The 20,094-nt window shown below is 32.4% G+C and overlaps 2 protein-coding genes and 1 long non-coding RNA gene across 4 annotated transcripts; 2 read left to right on the forward strand and 1 right to left on the reverse strand.

Annotated features, from left to right (window-relative positions):
- Nucleotides 1-2,583: 2,583 nt before the first annotated feature.
- Nucleotides 2,584-3,412, forward strand: LOC145588149 (uncharacterized). The gene is made up of 2 exons (XR_014101551.1): nucleotides 2,584-2,761; nucleotides 3,208-3,412. It is a non-coding gene; the product is annotated as an uncharacterized LOC145588149 (long non-coding RNA).
- A 1,763-nt stretch (nucleotides 3,413-5,175) lies between these two features.
- Nucleotides 5,176-9,778, reverse strand: LOC145589863 (diaminopimelate decarboxylase 2, chloroplastic-like). The gene is made up of 8 exons (XM_081646553.1): nucleotides 9,173-9,778; nucleotides 8,486-8,660; nucleotides 7,338-7,487; nucleotides 6,998-7,159; nucleotides 6,701-6,886; nucleotides 6,445-6,567; nucleotides 6,254-6,343; nucleotides 5,176-5,496 (listed from the first exon to the last, which is right to left on the reverse strand). Exons 1-8 carry the CDS (start codon nucleotides 9,700-9,702, stop codon nucleotides 5,416-5,418), a joined length of 1,497 nt encoding a protein of 498 aa, XP_081502679.1. The 5' UTR covers nucleotides 9,703-9,778; the 3' UTR covers nucleotides 5,176-5,415.
- Nucleotides 9,779-13,881: 4,103 nt separating this feature from the next.
- Nucleotides 13,882-19,820, forward strand: LOC145589865 (phosphatidylinositol/phosphatidylcholine transfer protein SFH3-like). 2 transcript variants are annotated; one of them, XM_081646557.1, is made up of 15 exons: nucleotides 13,882-14,005; nucleotides 14,832-14,916; nucleotides 15,051-15,312; nucleotides 15,443-15,542; nucleotides 15,961-16,227; nucleotides 16,392-16,469; nucleotides 16,579-16,680; nucleotides 16,781-16,830; nucleotides 17,114-17,213; nucleotides 17,308-17,403; nucleotides 17,524-17,571; nucleotides 18,040-18,169; nucleotides 18,642-19,018; nucleotides 19,467-19,541; nucleotides 19,633-19,820. In XM_081646557.1, exons 2-15 carry the CDS (start codon nucleotides 14,850-14,852, stop codon nucleotides 19,642-19,644), a joined length of 1,764 nt encoding a protein of 587 aa, XP_081502683.1. In that variant the 5' UTR covers nucleotides 13,882-14,005; nucleotides 14,832-14,849; the 3' UTR covers nucleotides 19,645-19,820. The 2 variants fall into 2 exon arrangements, with proteins under 2 accessions (XP_081502683.1, XP_081502682.1); XM_081646556.1 differs by lacking the exon at nucleotides 13,882-14,005 and adding an exon at nucleotides 14,474-14,615.
- The last annotated feature ends 274 nt before the right edge of the window (nucleotides 19,821-20,094 follow it).

The following is a 20,094-nucleotide window of genomic DNA, read 5'->3' on the forward strand; positions in this document are numbered from 1 at the left end:
TCGGTTCGGGTTGAATTGTGTCAGTTTGAAAACGACTTTCAGTTCAAAACAGCTGGGCTAAAACCGGGCCAGGTCATTATTGGTTTTAGTCATAATCGATTTGGGTTAAATTGAAAATGGGTCATAAATCATATCGGCTTAAAATCTGTTCTTATCATTATCGAGTTTGGTTAATTGGATAATGGGCAAGAATGGGTTAGGTTGTAATTGGTCTAATCATAAACACATTAGGTTAATTGGGTAGCAAGTTAGAAGGGGTTTAGTCATAAACTCACAAGTAATAGGGGTCACAAAGCAAATTGGGTTGATTGAATAGTGCTATAGTAAATTAAACAAATAAGTTCACTAATGTTATAATCGAGTCAAGTTATAAAGTATTGGGTTTATTTGGTCATTCATGAATTCAAATCGGATCGAAATCAACTAGAGACTTAAACAAGTTTGAATGGATAGGTATCAAATTAGAACAAGTCGAGTCATAAACAATCAAACACATTGGGTTAACTATTATGACTATACGAGTCATTAATATATAAAATGGATTGATCTAATAATGAGAAAAAGTGAGTCATTTGAACCCACTCAAGTCATAAACAAGTTGTGTCACACTGTCATACAATATGTATCATATCAAGTCAAAATCGAGAAATGACTATACATGTTAAGTTGTTCAGTTAATGAATTTGAATCAATAAGGTTATAATTGGTTGGATCGTAAATACGCTATAAAGTTATAGGCTTATAGTAATAGGTAATAGGCCAGTTATATTTATATGTTGTTTTAATTAGCGATTTACTAATTATAGTACGTTAGTTTCTTAAAATATATATATATATATATATATATATATATATATATATATATATATATATATATATATATATATATATATATATATATATATATATATAATAAGCTAGTAGTTTTTAGTCATTTGATCTGAACTAACTCAAGTCATACTCGAGTTGTGTCACACTGTCATACAATATGTATCATATCGGGTCAAAATCGAGAAATGACTATGCATGTTAAGTTGATCAGTTAATGAATTTGAATTAGTAAGGTTATAATTGGTCGGATCATAAATACGCTATAGTAGTTATTTAGTCATAATCTCCTTATATTCTATTTTTTTTTGGAAAGAAAAATCTCCTTATTAGTTACTTTTCTTTAATTATTATTTTTTATTTACGAACTCCTTATTAGTTACTTTTATAATTTCCTTATTAAATAAATTAAAATATGACTTTAAATTAGTTTTTTTAGAAATATTAAATAGATTAGTAATTAGATAACACAAATAAATCAATAAATAAATTTGTTGATAAATTAATGATTTTAAAAGAAAAAAAAGTAAGTACGTAGTAAAGTTTTGGATGGAGGGAAAATTCCCTCCTAAAGTGATCCTACCTTAGGCCCTGTTCTTTTGAGCTTCTGGGCAGAGCAGAGCAGAGCAAAGCAGAGCAGAGCAGAGCAGATTTCAGCAGAGCAGAGCAGATTGAAGCAGAGCAGAGCAGAGCAAAGCAGAGCCGAGCAGAGCAGAGCAGATTTCATTAATATTAATATTATTATTATTACTAATATTATTATAATTACTAATATTATTATTACTATTATTATTATTATTATTATTATTATTACTATTATTATTATTATTATTATTATTACTATTATTATTATTATTATTATTATTATTACTACAATTATTATTACTACTACTACTACTACTACTACTACTACTACTACTACTACTACTACTACTACTACTATTATAATCATTAAATTTTATTATTAAATATTAATTATAATTAATAATATTTATATTATTAAATATTAATTATATTATTATTATTAATATTATTATTATTATCAAATATTAATTATGTTATTATTAATATTATTATTATTAAATATTAATTATATTATTATTAATATTATTATTATTAAATATTAATTATTATTATTATTAAATATTAATATTTAATATTATTATTATTATTAAATATTATATATTATTATTATTAAATATTAATTATATATTATTATTATTAAATATTAATTATATATTATTATTATTATTAAATATTTATTATTATTATTAAATATTATTTATATATTATTATTATTAAATATTAATTATATATTATTATTATTAAATATTTATTGTTATTATTAAATATTATTTATATATTATTATTATTAAATATTAATTATATATTATTATTATTAAATATTTATTATTATTATTAAATATTATTTATTTATTATTATTAAATATTTATTATTATTATCATTAAGTATTAATTATTTATTATTATTATTATTATTAAATATACATTATTATTATAATAATTCAATATTAAGTATTAATTTTAAGAAGAGCAGAGCAGGGCAGAGCAGAGCAGATTGAAGCAGAGCAGAGCAGATTTCAGCAGAGCAGAGCAAAGCAGAGCAGATTTCAGCAGAGCAAAGCAGAGCAGAGCAGCTCTAAAGAACGGGGCCTTAGTATAGGACGAAACAATAAGGCCCATCATATATATATGACCACTTATCTTGGTCTTGTTAACCTAATTCATCCGCCTTCATAAACTCCATTCATTCATTCAGTATTCCACCCCTCTCTCTCTCTAGAATTAGTGACCCTCTCTGTAAAAGAAAAAAATTAACCTTCTTCTCCACATAATTAAGGTTTATTTCATCAGCTCTCAGCTCATTTTGCCTATATCACGATTCACGACTCTTCTCCTCCACATAATCAAGGTATATTTCGATCTTTTTTTAAGGCTTTAAAGTATAATAAAAAAATTATTTTTTTTTGGCCTATCTAAATGTTTAAGTAATATTAGTGTGAAAATCGATGACATTGGAATTAAATATGAAGTATACGTACAGATCTAGTTGTTTTGGGTTGTTTAATCCTCGATTTACATGACTTATGTCTATCCTAGTTGTTTAATCCTCATTTACTACTATCTTTATAATTTGACTTTGTTAATTGTGAAATTGACTTTGTTTTGCAGTGGTTTAATCCTCGTATACTACTATCTCTCTTCTTTTTTTTTTCTTTTTTTTTTTTTTTCCAAATTTCTTATTAATATTTATTTGTTGTTTTTTCATTTCTTATTGTTACAATGTTCTAGCTTTCAGTTCTTATTAATATTTAATTGCTATTTTTTCATATTTATATGACTTTTTTACAAGTACAGGGGGCACATTCGTTGTTCGTTGTTCGTTGCTGCTACTTCAACATGGGATTATGGTCACATTTTGTATCTATTAAAAAGCCGTATATTTTAGGCTTAGGCTATGTTCACCTTTTGTTGTTGAGCTCAAAAGTACTATAGAGCATTTTGAATGGTGACTAACTAATTACTAAATAGTATAACTAAAAACTAATTGATCTTTGGTTTCTGTCTACCCCTACTGGTGGTTTTTATAATTGATATTGAGCTATTTCCTCTATGGTTGCAATTTAAACTTAATTTGTGCATCATAAGAGATGCTTTTGGTTGTATACTTGTATGAAATGATCTGATTTTCTTCTAGTTATGATATAAGTGTTTTTTAGGTATTAATGTATTATCCATTGCTTTATCCTATGCAATTTTAATTTCGAAAAATTGTTGTACTCTTTAAATACTTAGTTTTGTGTCTATTTTATTAAACTTGTTATTGTCAATATATTTAAATGTATATAGTAAAAACCTCTTAATGGCCATTACATAGATTGTTTCACATAGCAACTTTAATTGCCTTCTAACCCCAAAAATGTTTTAGTTGATACTTTATACTGTACATTAATAAATAATAATCCAAGTACACTATCTTTGATTTTTTAGTAAAAATATAAAATAAAAGGTGTGGGAAGAGTAACACTATTACATTCAATACATTAAGCATATCTATATATAATAAGGCATTAGTAAGGGGTATCAAGTTTGTGTAAACGGTTTAGTTTCGGATTGGGTTTAGATTCATATGCCTTGTGACGTTGTGAGTGGTTAAGAATTTCGATGTAATTCAAGTTGTTTGGTAATTCAAGTTGCGGGTTGTAAAAGGTTTGGACAAAACGATTTACATGTTGTAAACAGTTTAGTCATAACGAGTTACGGGTTGTAAACGATTCAGTCATAACAGGTTATAAACGATTCGGTCATAACAGGTTATAAACGATTCGGTCATAACGGGTAGTAGATTATAACGGTTCGATTATTACGGATAATGGGTTGTGAGCGGTTCGGTCAAAACTAGTTCCGGGTTGTAAACAGTTCGGTCACAACGGGTAACGGGTAATAAGCGGTTTGGTCATAACAGATTTTAGTCGGGTTTAGCCAGTTTCGGTTTAAATTTCGTTGGGTTACTATCGGGTTCGGACGTAATTGGTTCAGGTTGCTCTCGGATTCGAGTTATAACGGTTTGATTTGATAATGGGTTTAGGCATTAACGGTTTGCAACTATTCAGTTCAGTTCAGTTATGGGTTTGAAACAATCGAATCAGACAGGTTTTCGATTTTCAAAAAACGGATTTTTAACAGTTCAGTTTCCTTTCGGATCGGTTCGAAACAGTCGAGTTTAACGGTTCGGGTCAGAAACTGACAGCTGTAATTTTGCGCTATCTTTAAGGACCAATTTCCCCTTGGGTATGACGTATGAGTGGGTGTTCTTAACCATCTATATCTATCTGTGTTCTAACCTTGTTGGGACTTGGGAGTGTGTGAAGAATTTCTCCTACCCTCTCGAGTAAATTTTATGTTATAAATACGAGTAAATTACTAGGTGTGTGACATTACTACATATTTTACTTTGTCTAAACTTATTTTATCTGAAATTATTTTTTTAAGAACTTATTTTATCTGAAATTACTGTATTTTTTTAGAACTTATTTATCTGATTTTTTTTTTTTTAACTTATTTTGTCTAAATTTTTATTTGAACTTAATTTTTTTAAAATAAGATACAATAAGTTAAAAAAATGAGGCAACATACAGACCTTTATTAGGGACCCATTAAGGCCATTATTGCAAATGTCTTAATATAAATTAGAGAAAATGAAGAATGAGAGAAGAAAATCAGGGGCAGTGAACTTATGGATGAACTAATCAACTAAACACCATATACAGGCAAATCCCTTCCAGTAACACAAGAAGAAGAGAACAGGGAACTAAGGGAAGGACGGGAGGGGAAAAAATGTGGCAGTGCATTAACTAATTAAGGGCAAAATATTTCAATTACGCCGAAGTACATCAGTGCTCTCAGTAAACTGGAAAGAAGAACACTAATATACTGTGAACATTACAAAGCATGCAGCAATCTCCAGGCAAATGCTTATCTAATAGATTACATCATTTTCCCTACAACAGGCAAGTACTCAATCCTCTTCAAGTTGGATGATGGCAACATTTCACCGACTAATGATTAGAGACCAGAAAAGTATCTCATGTGGTCTTCGAATGTCTCACCATGGCGGATTTTGGCAACTGATCCATCTTCTTCAATCTACAAAGAGATTATAGTATTTAGTACACTCACAAAAGCATTACTAACAAAAACACAAAGCGACCTCACCACCACCAAAAAATAGACGACTTGCTCAGTCCATAAAATGAAACAATCCCTCAATCTCTAAAATTTATTCCTGTTTGGTTTCACTCCTTTAACAATCCAAATGAAAGAAAATGAAAAGTAAGGGAAAAAAAATTATCCATGTAACTAAACCCAGCATTTGGTTGCAGAGTTTTTCTATTATCTGACTATTTGGACTGCAAAGGGGTCAATAATATTATTAGGTTGATAATAAAGGTCACAAGCACCAAGTATAAAACCATGGAAGAGCCTGATATAGCACAAAGAAGAGAAAGAAAGGAAGTACAAGGAGGAAGATCCAAGTGCAAGAGTAAAACCATATGGTGAGCCCCAATTTTGCTGAACAAAGCAACTTTATCGGATTAGTGGAATGGATTGAATATGAGTCATTCCTCCCTCTAATCCCATTCCATTCCATTCCATTTCTTTTTTAAAGGGTTGAAACAAACAGTCTTTAGATTTATTTTCTGATTTTTCTACTAAGGCACTAAACAAAGGAAAAATAAGAATTAAAACTGGCTTCCAATGATGTAATTTTGTCAAAAAAAAAAAGACCTAAGTTCATAATCAAGACACAGTGACAATCCTCATTTAAGTTAAGAAATGGATAATCAGGGAGCAAGATGCGGAAACAGATATTTTCCCATAATTAAGGGATAAGACCCAGTACCCAGTATTCTGGTGGGCGCATCTTGAGATTGTAGGTGGAGGCCATGCTCATGCAATAGGCACCTGCATCATGAACTACTAATCCAGCTCCCTGCAAACCAAAACCCAAGTATTAAAACATGATTACATGAAATTTATTCTTAACAACTTAAACCAAAGGGATCGAATAGGAGAAAAAGGCATTATCATTACACTTTGTGGAGTAGGAAGTTTGCGCTCCTTGCCCAAGAAATCAGCTGACTCACAGACTGGGCCAACCACATCAAAGGTTAATAACTCTACATCTGATGGAGCTGGAGAAACTAGCTCTATATGCTGCAGATATTATTTACAGTAGTTAGAAAGCTGTTTCGACAGTTGCTGGACCCATGTAAATTACAGTACTACAATTTAGCGCAGTACTAGCCTTGTGGTTAAATTGAATACAACTGCCAGGAAATCTACTTACTTGGTAAGCATCATAAAGACTCGGACGGATAAGTTCTGCCATGCTCCCATCAATCACAATAAAATTCTTTGTACCATTAGTTTTGACACCAGTGACACGATTAACTAGGCAACAGGTATTTGCAATAAGTGATCTTCCTGGTTCAATGATAAGGTTGAGATCTCGTGAGAGGACCAATTCACGCACCTGCAACAAGCATAAATGGTCATAACCAATTTTATCATCAACATCAATTCAGCCTAATTATATGACTTAGAGTAATTTAGATCTGCATGTACAGATCTGCTATGGCCTTACTGTGTTAATAAGATCTCTAGGTGTAGGAAGAACAGCACCAGCATGATAGTAATCTATTCCCAGACCACCTCCGATGTTCAAGTAACTAATCTCGAAACCTTGGTCACGAATTTGGTCTATATAGTCTACCATAAGGACAGCAGCATCCCTGAATATATCCACCTGTACATGGGTACAAAAATATTTTTTAACTATTGAGAGGCTATGAATTATGAATTACAAAGCAAAATAAACAGACACCAACAAAGTAGTCCCGAAGATTAGACAGTTTATATGGGCATCTCAGAATCAATAAACTGAAAGTACTCAAAACACTTAAGAAAAAAAAGACCTTTAATACCTTGGTGATTGTTGATCCAAGATGGCAATGAGCTCCAACTAGCTTTAGCTCATTAGGATGAGCTTTCACAGCATCCAAAAACCATTGTAATTTCTCATTTCTAATACCGAATTTGGAGTTCTTGTTCCCTGTGGCAACATAAGGATGGACCTAAAAGTAACGACCAATAGGTAAGCCATATGGAAACACAAGAAAAAAGGCATGAAAGAATTTATCTTGCCTAAATGAATGTAAATGCAACTACACCTATCATTGTTCATAAATGGCAATTTAGGCCTCCCGGTTTCTCTCCCTTACATACACTCACCTATTACTTTCAATGATGAAAATCATGTATATTTGCATATTGACAGGATTCAACAAGCACTTTCAGACATTTAAAATTTCATAATTTGAAAACTAAAATGAAGGTGTGGGTGCAATTCAAAATTTTAAACCAATTATAGTCAAAGCATTGCACTAGGGAGTAGGGACCCAAGGCCATGTTCGCTTGTGAAAGATGATAAATGATTTTGAGTTTGACTAAAAAGAATAACCCTTCCGTCCCTTAAAGATTGCCCAAATTTCATATTTGGTTTGTCAATTGAGTTTACCCCGAATCTTATTTGGTAACCTTTCCTTACCTGACACAAAAAAAGACAAATTGGACAAAGGAATAATGTCAAGGAAAACAAATTGAAGAATAACATTAGGAGACAAAGAAGTAATGTCAAGGAAAACAAATTGATGAATATTGCTAAACTCTGACTCTCCCAGAGCTCTGCCACAACTTTATATCAGTTCTCCTTTTCTACAACGGAAATATGGAATACTCAACACAGGACTCTGGTCTCCCATGGGCATGAAAAAGGTTAAAGCAACGATACCACAGAATGAGCTACAGACTGTTCAGCTTAGACAATGCAATTGAATCACAGAGATATATCAGATTCCTAGGCCCCAAAAAAAGGGACTATATACTGTAGCAAACATGCCTCAAAAAATTCTTTAACAAGCCAAGGTTCCAAGCTTCCATAACATTTGACATTTCACTACACATGCCATACCAATTGAAGACAATAGATTTATCTCAAACAACCAAAAGTATAGTAGTGTTAAAAAGGAAAAATAATATATGAATAAATAAGATGACATCTTAACAGACATACCTGAGGATCAACATCAGGGTTAATTCGAAGCAATACATTCACCCTTTTCCCTGTAATTTTAGCAGCTGAAATGATGTTGTCCAAGTCAAACTCACTGTCAATGTTCACGAATACACCGCTCTCAGCAGCAAGGACTAAATCCTCCAATGTCTTCCCATTTCCATTGAAGATACACCTACCATCAAGACATCATCTTAGTGGACAAGCTACATTATTTCAGAGTCTAATCAATTAAGGGTTCACACAAGCTACAAACAAACCAATACCCCCAATGCTTCAACTTATAGTTGTCAACTACAGAGTATAATAAAATTGTAACATTATTAAATGCAAAGAAACAAAGTAATGATTCATAAGAGACCATTAACTAGCTCCATATCAATACCATGATCAATGAGCATTTTCCAAGCATTGAACAATAAACTATCATCACCCTCTCTTCAACACACACACACAAACATTGAACAACTTCAATTAGGTAGCAAGTTGCATTTCCATACCCGTTTGGAGTACCAAATCCTACCGCAAATTAGGTAACACTGATTCATACATAAAGGCCACAAATACAGCATTTCACAACAAGCAAGTTACATTAAAACCATCTATTTTCAAGCACATAAACAGCAAAATACAATCATAAACTACACCAAATTACCCAAATTGAGAGAGAAAGAGATGTAATCTTACTTAGTGGGATCAAAACCAGTAGCCAAAGCAAGCCTGAGCTCATTACCACTAACAAGAACAGCCCCACAACCCAATTCCCTCAAATGTTCCAAAATCTTGACATTATTATTAGCCTTTATAGCATAACCAATAATTGATCTCAACCCTTCAAGAGCATTTTTATAAGCCACAACATTTCTAGTAATTTGGGGTTTACTATACAAATAAAATGGCCTCTTTTCAACACTTTCCATAACATCTTGCACCTTTTGCCCTTCACAATACAAATACCCATCTTCTTTTTTTGAGAAACAATGCTTGAAATCGCTAGTTTGGGGCTCTAATGTTGCAGCGTTTTGGGTAGCAGCTGCTTTGAGAGTTAAGGGTTTTGGGGTTAAGAGAGGTTTGTTGAAGGTGATTGAGGGTTTTGGGGAAAAGGGTTTGTTGAAGGTGATAAGGCGGTTTGAAAGAAAAGGGGTTTCGGGTTTAGAAGAGAGGTTAGGGGTTTGATTGAGGGTTGTGGATTGAGAGAGAAGGTGGGTGGCCGCCATGGTTGTTCACAGAGAGGAAGAGTAACAGTAGGAGAGAGAAAGGAAGTGATAGTGTAGGGCAATAGGTCACTTCTTTGTAGTGGTCAACGATCTACTTACTACTCGTATGAGCGGGTTCGAAAACTTGTATGCTAGCTGGCAAAAACTAATCCGATTTGATCATAACCCGACACATACTGAAGTGATCCGAAATGAATTTTACCGATTATGCATTAAATCCGCATTGTCATAGTGATCCCATATTAACCTTCATACTAAAAGACTCAACCCAATTAGTCAATTAGACCCTAATTACGAAACCTAGGAGCTAGTAAAAATTTATTCGATATGACCACAACCTGACACATATTGAAGTGACTAGAAAATGAAATAAATTTACTATGCATGCGTGCAATTCGCGTTGGCATAGTTTGTTTGTTTTTTTTTTTTTTTTTAAAAAAAATAAAGGTAAGGAAAATAATATTAAAAAATCCTTCTCATGAGGGGAAATCCTAATGCATCAGAGGAAAGAATAGGGAATAAGGTAGAGCTATTAGAAACATCAATATGCATATTATCAAACACTAAATGACCTATATTAGCAATCCAATCTGTTGCTCGATTTGTCTCTCGATAAATGTGTTGAACACTCCAATTATGAAGTGAAGAGTGGCATAGTGATCTCATATAAACCTTCATACCAATCAATCCAATTGGACCCTAATTATTATTGACTGTAGACTCAATTTGATAGCGCTATTTGATTTGTGTTGTTTTAAGTGTTTTTTTTTTTTTTTCAAGGGAATGAACACTACTGACTGTACTGAGTACACACTAGCCAACATATGAATGAAGTTGTCTGCATTTGATGGGCCTTAGAACTGTTAGGAGTTAGGAGTAGGATGGCCCAACCAATAGTCCAACACCAACGCCCATTTCCTAAGATCCTAACTAAGGAAGCCCCGCTCAAATAAAATCGCAAAATTAACAACAAAGAAATGATCTATTATGAAGTACGAAGTATAAACTACTGTAGTACGGTATACGAAATAATATTTGGATCCCATGTCATTACATAGGATAACAATTACTCTCTTTATTTCACAATGATCATGAGATAATTAAGAATAATTGCATGACTTTTTTTAAAAAAAAATTACTAATCACATAATATATATAGTTATTAATTAATTTTGTGTTTTGGTTTTCAATAGATAAATGAGGCCTTGAGATTGCATGATTGAATCAGATATAAATCGCATTTCTAACTTATTGAATGTTGACATAAAATAAGAAACATTGAATCATATATAACACACTTCCATTTGAACACTTTATAATGTGTAGTACAATATTATCGTACTCTTAGATTATATCATACTCTTGAGCATCATGTTGTCATGCAACACATAACAACGCGTGTTAAGCATGTAATAGCAAAATAATGTTTTATCAAAATAATTTAAACCTACTAGGGAGGAAATTCTTAAGATTTATACATAATGAGTCGTGTATGTTTTATCAAAATCTTCTACGAATAGTTGTTAGAGAGAGCACTTTCTTGTGCAAGACAACAATAGTAGGCCTTCTATTATGTAGACTTGGGTACTTTTATTGGTATGTAACAAATTAGGTTTAACTAGCAATGACTACTAAATAAAGCACTTTAAATCCTTGATTAATAATATACTTGTTCCAATATTGCTAAATACCCTAATATATATTTGTGTGTGTGCTAATATTACTCAGGAGTACTTGAATATTTAAGCTGTGATCATTGACCTAAAAGTCCAAAATGATATTAAAAATATAATGATATATGACGTGTAAGCTTCTTATTAGTTCTTAATTACTCTCAAAGTCACTCACCCACCATATACACCAATAATTGATTTATATGACAATCTTTAGCTAATATCTTTATGATTATATTAATATTAATAACACTAAGATTGTGCCAGTTATTTGCAGACAATTATGTAATTCTTCTTCTATTCAAAAAAATATTAAATGCAGTTTTTCTTGCTTTACATTATGAGGACATATTTACTTGAATATCTTAAACAAAAGGAGGGTAGGTGGGCAGGTTGGAGGCAATGAGTAGTTTTCTAAACTACTTAATTAAAAGCTTGATATATAAATAGAGGTAATCCTTCACGGAAATTATAATTATATGAAACGGAGGAGTACTTGTATATCATCAATATTACTTCCTCCGTTTTTATATTAGTTGACACATTTCTTTAAGCATGTTTATCATTGACTGATTGACACATGTTTAATTTGCAAACATTATTATTACAATTAGTTATTAATAGAGTGAGAGGTAGTTCAAGTGGTTAGAGCTTCCCTCCCGATTTCAGGGTATCCTAAGATCGATTCTCACCATGCCCTTGTAGCTCTCTAAACACCAAAAAAAAACAATTAGTTATTAATAAGAAAAAAACATTTAAAAAGTGATGTGTAATAAAATATATATATATATAGACATTGAGAAAGTTTTAATATGATCCTACATCACTATAATTTCTTTTTTATACCAATCACAAATGTATTAACTAATATTAAACAGTGGAAGTATATATATAGAAAATTTGACCTTGCTTTTAAAATTATATTAAAGCAACGAAAGATTTTTTTTTTTTTTTTTTTTTTTTTTAGAGAATTGAGTAAAATTATTACTTTATATTTATAAGAGATTGAGATAATATAACAACTGATTCGAAATAGATATAGGCCGAGCAATAGGCTGAATTAGCCGAGTAGGCATCAACTCTTTATGATTTAATGAATACTACGGAGTAGAAGTAAAGATCTTACTTATAACATGCATTTCCTTTGTTTGACTTAGGCAGGCCATAATCAGTATAGTTTATGATTAAATGTAACGAGGCTGACCCAATACTTAGTGGAGGACCTCAAATATAATTGGAAATTTGGAACTATTCTTCCATATTTCATCATCAAACTACCTTATAATAAATGACTAATTATATATTTGAATATTTTGTGTTACAAACATTACATGTTGGCCTCAATTCGGCTCTTCCATGCTGTCGGTACCCTGGATTTCTTGTCGCGAATTAATTGCCCACTCTTTTAGTCAAATTGAGAAAGAATCAATTAGAGTTTTGGAAGTGAAAATTTGAAATTACCAACATTGATAATTTATGGATATATGTATATTTGGTGGAATTTTTGTTTGGAATAAATTTACGGAGTACTTATCAAAGTTTTTGACTTTTCATCGGATAATAATGTCAACTTTTGTTTTTACAATTTTAAAAAAATTACTTGATCTGTTTTCTAAGTTTTACTCACTTACATTTTACATGATTTTCGACACTCAATTTTGAGCATTAATATCAATAAATATAAGATGATAATGCTTTTCAAATACAAAGTATGTTGGTATCTACGGTAGGGGTGTAAACTAAATAGGAACTGAAATACAAAAAACAAATATGGAGTATATTTTGGCGATCTTTTAAACTCGCATATTTATCATGCCAATGTTTATAAATGATACTTTTACATAGATCGGTACTCCATATAATTTTGCATCCTTACTTTAGAATCTAATACCATGCGGTCCATGCCCATTACCTTATGCTCAAGATTATTTATGTTTGAAGGAATAATACTCCATGATTTTCATATTGCAAAATCATAAAGGATAAAAGAGAATGGTAGCACCTACGTAGGTAGTTGGCCACGGTTGGTAAGATTGCGGGCATTTTAACGTGGAGAAGGCAAAGAAACTTCTTAAAAAGACAATTGACAAAGATGATCATTAACATCAAAAGTATTAACTTTGGTTTATTCAAAATCGAAAACTATTAAACCGTACGTATAAGGTCAGCTCAAAGAAACTTATTGCAAATCAAGTTCGGCCAAAGTATAAATACTTCGAGGGAAATTATACGTACAAAATACGTACATACTCGAAATCATCAATACTAGTTTTCCCATCTGTTAACATTGAAAATGATCATTAATATGGACGGAGTGCCTTGCATTTCTCACTTAGCCGCCTATCTCTTTTATTCTATATTAATTTAATTTATATTTAGGCCTTTATATTTTTCCTATCTCTTTAATGACAAAAGAATTTACAAAAATCTAAGACTATGTCAATGGTGTTATAAAACATCTGTATCAAATACAATATCAAAAATTATTTTTATTAAAAAAAAAGTGATTATGCTGTCTTACAATGAGAGTTGTCTCCTAGCCGTTGTGAAGAGCCTAGCAATTCTATAACTCCCTCCAAATTCTCTCTCCTCCCTTCATTTTTTTGCTCCTAAACATATTTTGTTTCCAGGTAATTAGTTTTTCTTCTTATCCTAATTACATAATTATCTATTTCAAAATTAAAAAAAAAAAATTAACAAAAACAAAAGCAACAATTTTTTGCATTCATTGTTGCTCAAATTTGAATTAATTCTGCATTAAGTTGGTATATTTCTTGTTATTAGCTTATGATTTTGTAGATTTTTTTTGGGGTGATATTGAGCTGATAATGATTTTGTTTTTCTTCAATGTTAAAAACTCCTAAGGGTTTTTGTTTTTTTTGTTTTTTTTTGGGTACGTGTATGGATATGGCATTGATGTAGACGAGATTGAATGAATGTAATAAAGAGTCACGTGGAGTAGAGTAGTGATGTAGACGAAATTTAATACCAACATTGAATGTCAATGTCAAGTTGGTTAAACTTGTTTGATGAATAACATTACTATTGTGTTGATTTTTTTGATAAACCCTTTTTATATTTTTCCATGATTATGTAGAGTAAATAATTGACCTCTATTATTGAACGTGTTTGATCCAATATAAAAACTTACCATAAGTTATATTTTGGGGTAATAACTTATGATACTATATCTGAGAGCTGTTGATCTTAATGGTGATTTCGCTTTGTGATTTTATAAAGGTATACTTGAGGTCAGAGTAATCAAATGTCATGAACAAATGTATCTTGAAAATATTTCAAATGATTCGCGCTATTATGTGTATTGATATCCTACATGATCTTTCACAAACATCTCATATAAATGGAACAAAATAACTGGAAAATCAATCTTATATGGTACTTGTATATATTTGTACCACAATGTGATATGAGTGTATGATTGTCTATTCTTTGCAGAGTTTTTTTACGCGTTTTATGAGTGTAGAGGCAATGACCATGACCGAAACAATGTCTGGATCTGTTGCGCAGTCCCTAAAACCGGGTAAGTGTTTGTTTTCCGCTCTTGTTCTCAAGGTGCTTTATTCTGACAATTTATGCTTCTGATGAAAATGTAGGCCTTTTGACTGATATGGTATTATGTTGATCTTATTTGGATATTTTGGTTGCTTTTCTCAGGACTTGAGAAACCTGACATTGATTTCTATGATGATGAGAAGAGAACGAAGCTTGGTTCCTTCAAGAAGGCGGCTTTTAATGTCTCAAGCATGTTCAGAAACTCGCTGACAAAGAAAGGTAGAAGGAACAGCAGAGTCATGTCTTTTGCTTTCGAAGATGAACATGATGTAGAGGAAATGAAGGCAGTAGATGCATTTCGTCAGGCCCTTAGTTTGGAAGAATTGCTTCCTACAAAGCATGATGATTATCACATGCTGCTTAGGTAACATTTTCCATCTTTATATTAACTTGATTTCAAAATTGTTCCTAGACATTTATTTCAATTTGTCTGAAATTAGTTTGAATTTTTCTTGGTTTAAATAGTTAATAACAAATTATGTATAATTTGACAGATTCTTGAAGGCCAGGAAGTTTGATATTGAGAAGTCAAAGCAAATGTGGTCTGACATGATCCAATGGAGAAAGGATTTTGGTGCTGACACAATCATGGAGGTATATACTGTATATTCTGAGGAATGTTGTTCTTATAATATACAATATGTTTCTGTCAGTTGAATCAAACAGATCAGTTAGGTCATCCAGTTTAGAATCTTTAGATTGATCGGTCTAATGTTTTGATTAGAATTTTTACTTTTAATAAGCCTTTGTGAATTTCATTCTTCAAATTTGATTGGATTTTGTTCAGGTCAGGTTCTCAGGTTAGATGCAATCTTATGCCTATTTTTAATGGGTTTGAAGAGAATTTTTTTACCTAGCTTCAAGATTTTATCTGTTTTAGACAAGTTCTCTTCGGTTGGGCTAAGATTGGGTCAGTTTTTGACATGTTTAGCACTCATTTAGTCTCAAGTGGTGTAGACGTGTAGTGATGTTTTCTAACTGGCTTGCCATACCTTTCATTTTTCCTGTATAGGATTTTGAGTTCAAGGAAGTTGAAGAAGTCAAGCAATACTATCCTCAAGGACACCATGGAGTTGACAAGGAAGGCCGGCCAGTTTACATTGAAAAGTTGGGTCAGGTTGATCCTAACAAGTTGATGCAAGTCACCTCCATGGACCGATATCTTAAATATCACGTCCAAGAGTTTGAGAGGACCTTTATTGATAAGTTCCCAGCTTGTTCAATCGCTGCAAAGAAACACATTGATCAGAGTACCACTATTCTGGATGTTCAAGGAGTGGTATGTATGCATAAGATGAACTGTACCATAACATAAATCTATAGTTGAAGTGCTATTTCCATTAAAACCCAAGTTAAAATTAAAAGAAATTATATAACTAGCCAGAGGGAGCAAAGCATTAACACCAGGACCGAAAATTAATCTTTAGTGTGTGTGACGTGCAGGGGCTTAAGAACTTCAACAAGGCGGCAAGGGAACTTATCCAGACCCTACAAAAGATAGATGGTGACAACTACCCTGAGGTACAAAATTTTCTAGCTTCCATACACAAGTTTTACTAGTTTGCTTATGGTATGATTGGTTGCCAAACTGAGAAACAAGAAAATTTGACATTTGTTTCGCTTTGCTCAGACCTTGTGCAGGATGTACATCATCAATGCAGGATCTGGTTTCAGGCTGTTGTGGAGCACCGTTAAGTCGTTTCTTGATCCCAAGACCACCCAGAAGATTCATGTAAGTACTCAATAAATATCTTAAATATTTCTTCCTGTTCTACTGTACTGTGATTTTTGATTGAGGATTTTAGGCCTAATATTAATTTATTTGTCCAAAGGTCCTGGGCAACAAGTACCAAAGCAAACTGCTTGAGATTATTGATGCCAGGTTACTACTCTTATCTATTACTGTATTGGTTTATACTTCCTCCGTTCCTACAAAAAAGCATAATAGGTCATATTTATAGGAGTTGTTACTAAGTATTTAACAATAAATACTGCAACTGTCAAACTCTGAAATTTTACTTCTCTAACATTAGTTAGAGTGAAATAAGTTTACAAAATCCAGAAAGTGACTGTTTGATAGGACGAGAGATGGCTTGAACTACTCTGTATATAGTTGGAGTTGCATCATCTATATACTAACGAAGCCTAATTTTCTATGATTACAGTGAACTGCCAGAATTTTTGGGCGGTACCTGCACCTGTGCAGAAAAAGGTGGCTGCTTGAAATCTGATAAAGGGCCATGGAACGATCCTGAGATAATGAAGGTTTGATTTTAGCAGAAAAATCTCTTTTCTACCTAGTACATCATTTCTTCCAATTGCACTTACATTATCTTTCCTATTGTTCCCGCTTCTGTAGATGGTTCGTAATGGTGAGGCCAAATGCAACGTAAGGGGTCCCTTTCCAGTAATAGACGAGAAAACCATTGGTGAAGATGAGATGGCAAAACCAAAGGTAGTCTTCTGACTTCTGGGGAATGTACTTATCTCCAAACTGAAAATGTCTTGTAGGGGTATGTAGTCATGTACTGCATATTTACTAACTTCATTTTTTTTTTTTTTTCATAATGTGAAGGGATGTAACTCATGCGATTCTGATGATTTTCAGTATTATGCACCCAAAGTAAGTGTTAACAAGTCATTCATTGCAATACAGAATTACAAATTTCATAGCATTGTAAATAGCTAACAGCAGCAAAGAGATAATATGCAGAAATTCTGCAGTGCAGTGATGACTGATAATGAATCTTTTTAGGAATATCGTTACATACACTCAATAGTTCAATGTATAGGAAATTATAACTACTTTTTTAAGTTAATTCTTCTATACATTACCACTCTTTAGACAATGTTGAACAGGATCATACTTTCAAATTCACTCCCTCGTACTAGTTATCAGATGCACATTGTCTCAACCTCTAATAATTAAGAATATTGGCAGAGTGACCCTTTATAGTAGTTGTTATTTCCAGTCATTTAGTTTAAATGAAGGCGTAATAGAAAATCAAAAACTATGTAGTTTACAACATTTAGAAAGGTGAAAACTTTGTTTCTGGTATCCTAAATTAGTTTTTGTGTCTATCCTTTCCAGGAACCTATGTGCAAAGATGCACCTAGTCCCTTCCCATATGACAACTTCATCCCAATGGTAGACAAGGACATGGAAAAATCGTGGAGCAAACCTGTTGATCTCAACATGAACAAGCTGGCCATGACCAAAGGTATCGGCATCTCTGCCCTCTTTTAACATGAAATTCTGCCAAATGTGTCTACTTTTATTAATGGACTTGCACCCAAAGGGAAAGGATTTAAACCAGGGGCGAAAAGAATTTATGCCTTTCCTTTTCTCAAATATTAACTAGTTGAACTAAAATGTGTACAGGACTTATGACTACTATATGTCCCAAGACCTACAAATGGAGTAATCTATATGCATATCTAAGTAGTAAAATAAGTATACAAGTCTACTTACATAATAGAATTTATGTAGTTTCCGTTTTGCAGATTATGGATTTACTTCACTAGGGTGTATTGATTTTTTTTTTTAATTTTTTATTTTGTTGTTGTTGCTTCATTCTGCCTAACAGATGTTTTCTGTAATACTTGTAGTAAATTAGTAACTGAAGCATGTTTATTTATAGGAGAGTTAAAGGTTTGAATTCTGTTACTGATATTTACTTCCTGAAACTGCAGGTTGTTTATCATCAAAGAACAGTTTTGAGGGTTCTAATCAGAAATTCAGCAACCATCTAGTCACTGGTCTCATGTCTGTGATGATGGGCATTGTAACGATGATCAGATTGACTCGAAACATGCCCAAGAAGCTTACTGATGCGACCTTATATACTTACTGTGATGAGACTGCTGTGAAGGACTCACATAAATTGCCTGGACATGCAATCTCTGAGATTGAGTATTTTGCAATGATGAAGCGCATGGGTGAATTGGAAGGGAAGGTGATTTCCCTTGCTGCGAAACCAGCAATCATGCCTCCCGAAAAAGAGGAAATGCTCAACAATGCAATGAGCCGTGTAGAAGTCCTTGAGCAGGAACTTTCCGCAACAAAGAAGGTATTATATTATTTTGTTTGGTAACTTTACATTACATAATAGTACATCTGAATCATTAAGTTTATTGACATAAATCCTAGATAGTTTTCTGAGCTTAAGACTGAAATTCTGACAAAAAATCACCTGCAGTTGTTTCTGAAATATATCCTAGGCTAAGAACAAAAATGTATTCCCGTATAAATTATCTAGCAACCTCACATCATGAGGCCTGCTACTTTCCTAACATAAAGGCATCTAACAACAGCAACATATCGAAATTGTCCTTTATTCAAGCCAAACAAGAGTTAATCATCATGCTACTTATGACATATTTCTAGAATTAGTCACCTAATTAATCAGGAAAATAAACTGTTTCTGACTAGTATCAAAAGATTGATAAACTAATGCATAGATTTTGGAGAGGTTGTTTATATGAAAAATCAAATTGTGACGAAATGACCTGTTGCAGCTTCTTGAGGAATCAATGCAAAGACAGGGAGAGCTGTTAGCATTCCTCGAAAAGAAGAAAAAGAAGAAGAAGATGGTATGCATTTACCTTCATTTTATTTTTCTTATAACTTCTTTGCAGCACAATTTGGAGTTACTGATTCCTTCTCCTTATGTTGCATCTGCAGTTCCTTTTTTGAGCACGTCAATTCTTCTGGTCAGAGATAATAGAAGTGAGTTGTCTGTAAACTGTTCGTTGCCTTGCTGTAATATTAAGAGTCGAAGAGTCTCTAACCTGGAGGCGATTGCGAGTTATATCCCCCGCTATCCCCCTCAATGTTTGCCTGTTGCTTTGTATATGACTAATATACTATCACCCCCAATTATTTATCTTATATTTTTTCTTTGATATTACTTTGAAAAGTTTGAACATCGTAAAAATGACTTCAGAGGACACAATGACTCAATGAGACTATGACTCCTTATGTTTTGTGACTTTTGGTGGATAAGGAACTTGACTATGCAGTTCAGTTTCTCATCATGTTGGCTGTGCCACAATTTACAGGGAAACAATTACGAAATTAAGACAATAATACCTACTAAAATAGAAAGGGCTCGTCCTTACAGACCAATTAGCGCAGAACCCTCAA

This window comes from Chenopodium album, chromosome 17 (assembly GCF_948465745.1).
Source record: "Chenopodium album chromosome 17, dcCheAlbu1.1, whole genome shotgun sequence".
In the NCBI taxonomy this organism is placed as follows: domain Eukaryota; kingdom Viridiplantae; phylum Streptophyta; class Magnoliopsida; order Caryophyllales; family Amaranthaceae; genus Chenopodium; species Chenopodium album.

What these genes read in the sequence shown, in the direction of transcription:
- LOC145589863 (XM_081646553.1), bottom strand. Translation starts at nt 9,702, where the DNA reads ATGGCGGCCACCCACCTTCTCTCTCAATCCACAACCCTCAATCAAACC. An exon ending in CTAGAGATCTTATTAACACA is followed by an intron (nt 6,887 to 6,997) that starts GTAAGGCCATAG and finishes TGCTTGTTGCAG; the next exon opens with GTGCGTGAATTGGTCCTCTC. An exon ending in GTCTTTATGATGCTTACCAA is followed by an intron (nt 6,568 to 6,700) that starts GTAAGTAGATTT and finishes TAATATCTGCAG; the next exon opens with CATATAGAGCTAGTTTCTCC.
- LOC145589865 (XM_081646556.1), top strand. Translation starts at nt 14,586, where the DNA reads ATGGTGATTTCGCTTTGTGATTTTATAAAG. An exon ending in ACGATCCTGAGATAATGAAG is followed by an intron (nt 17,214 to 17,307) that starts GTTTGATTTTAG and finishes CCGCTTCTGTAG; the next exon opens with ATGGTTCGTAATGGTGAGGC. An exon ending in TTCAGTATTATGCACCCAAA is followed by an intron (nt 17,572 to 18,039) that starts GTAAGTGTTAAC and finishes TATCCTTTCCAG; the next exon opens with GAACCTATGTGCAAAGATGC.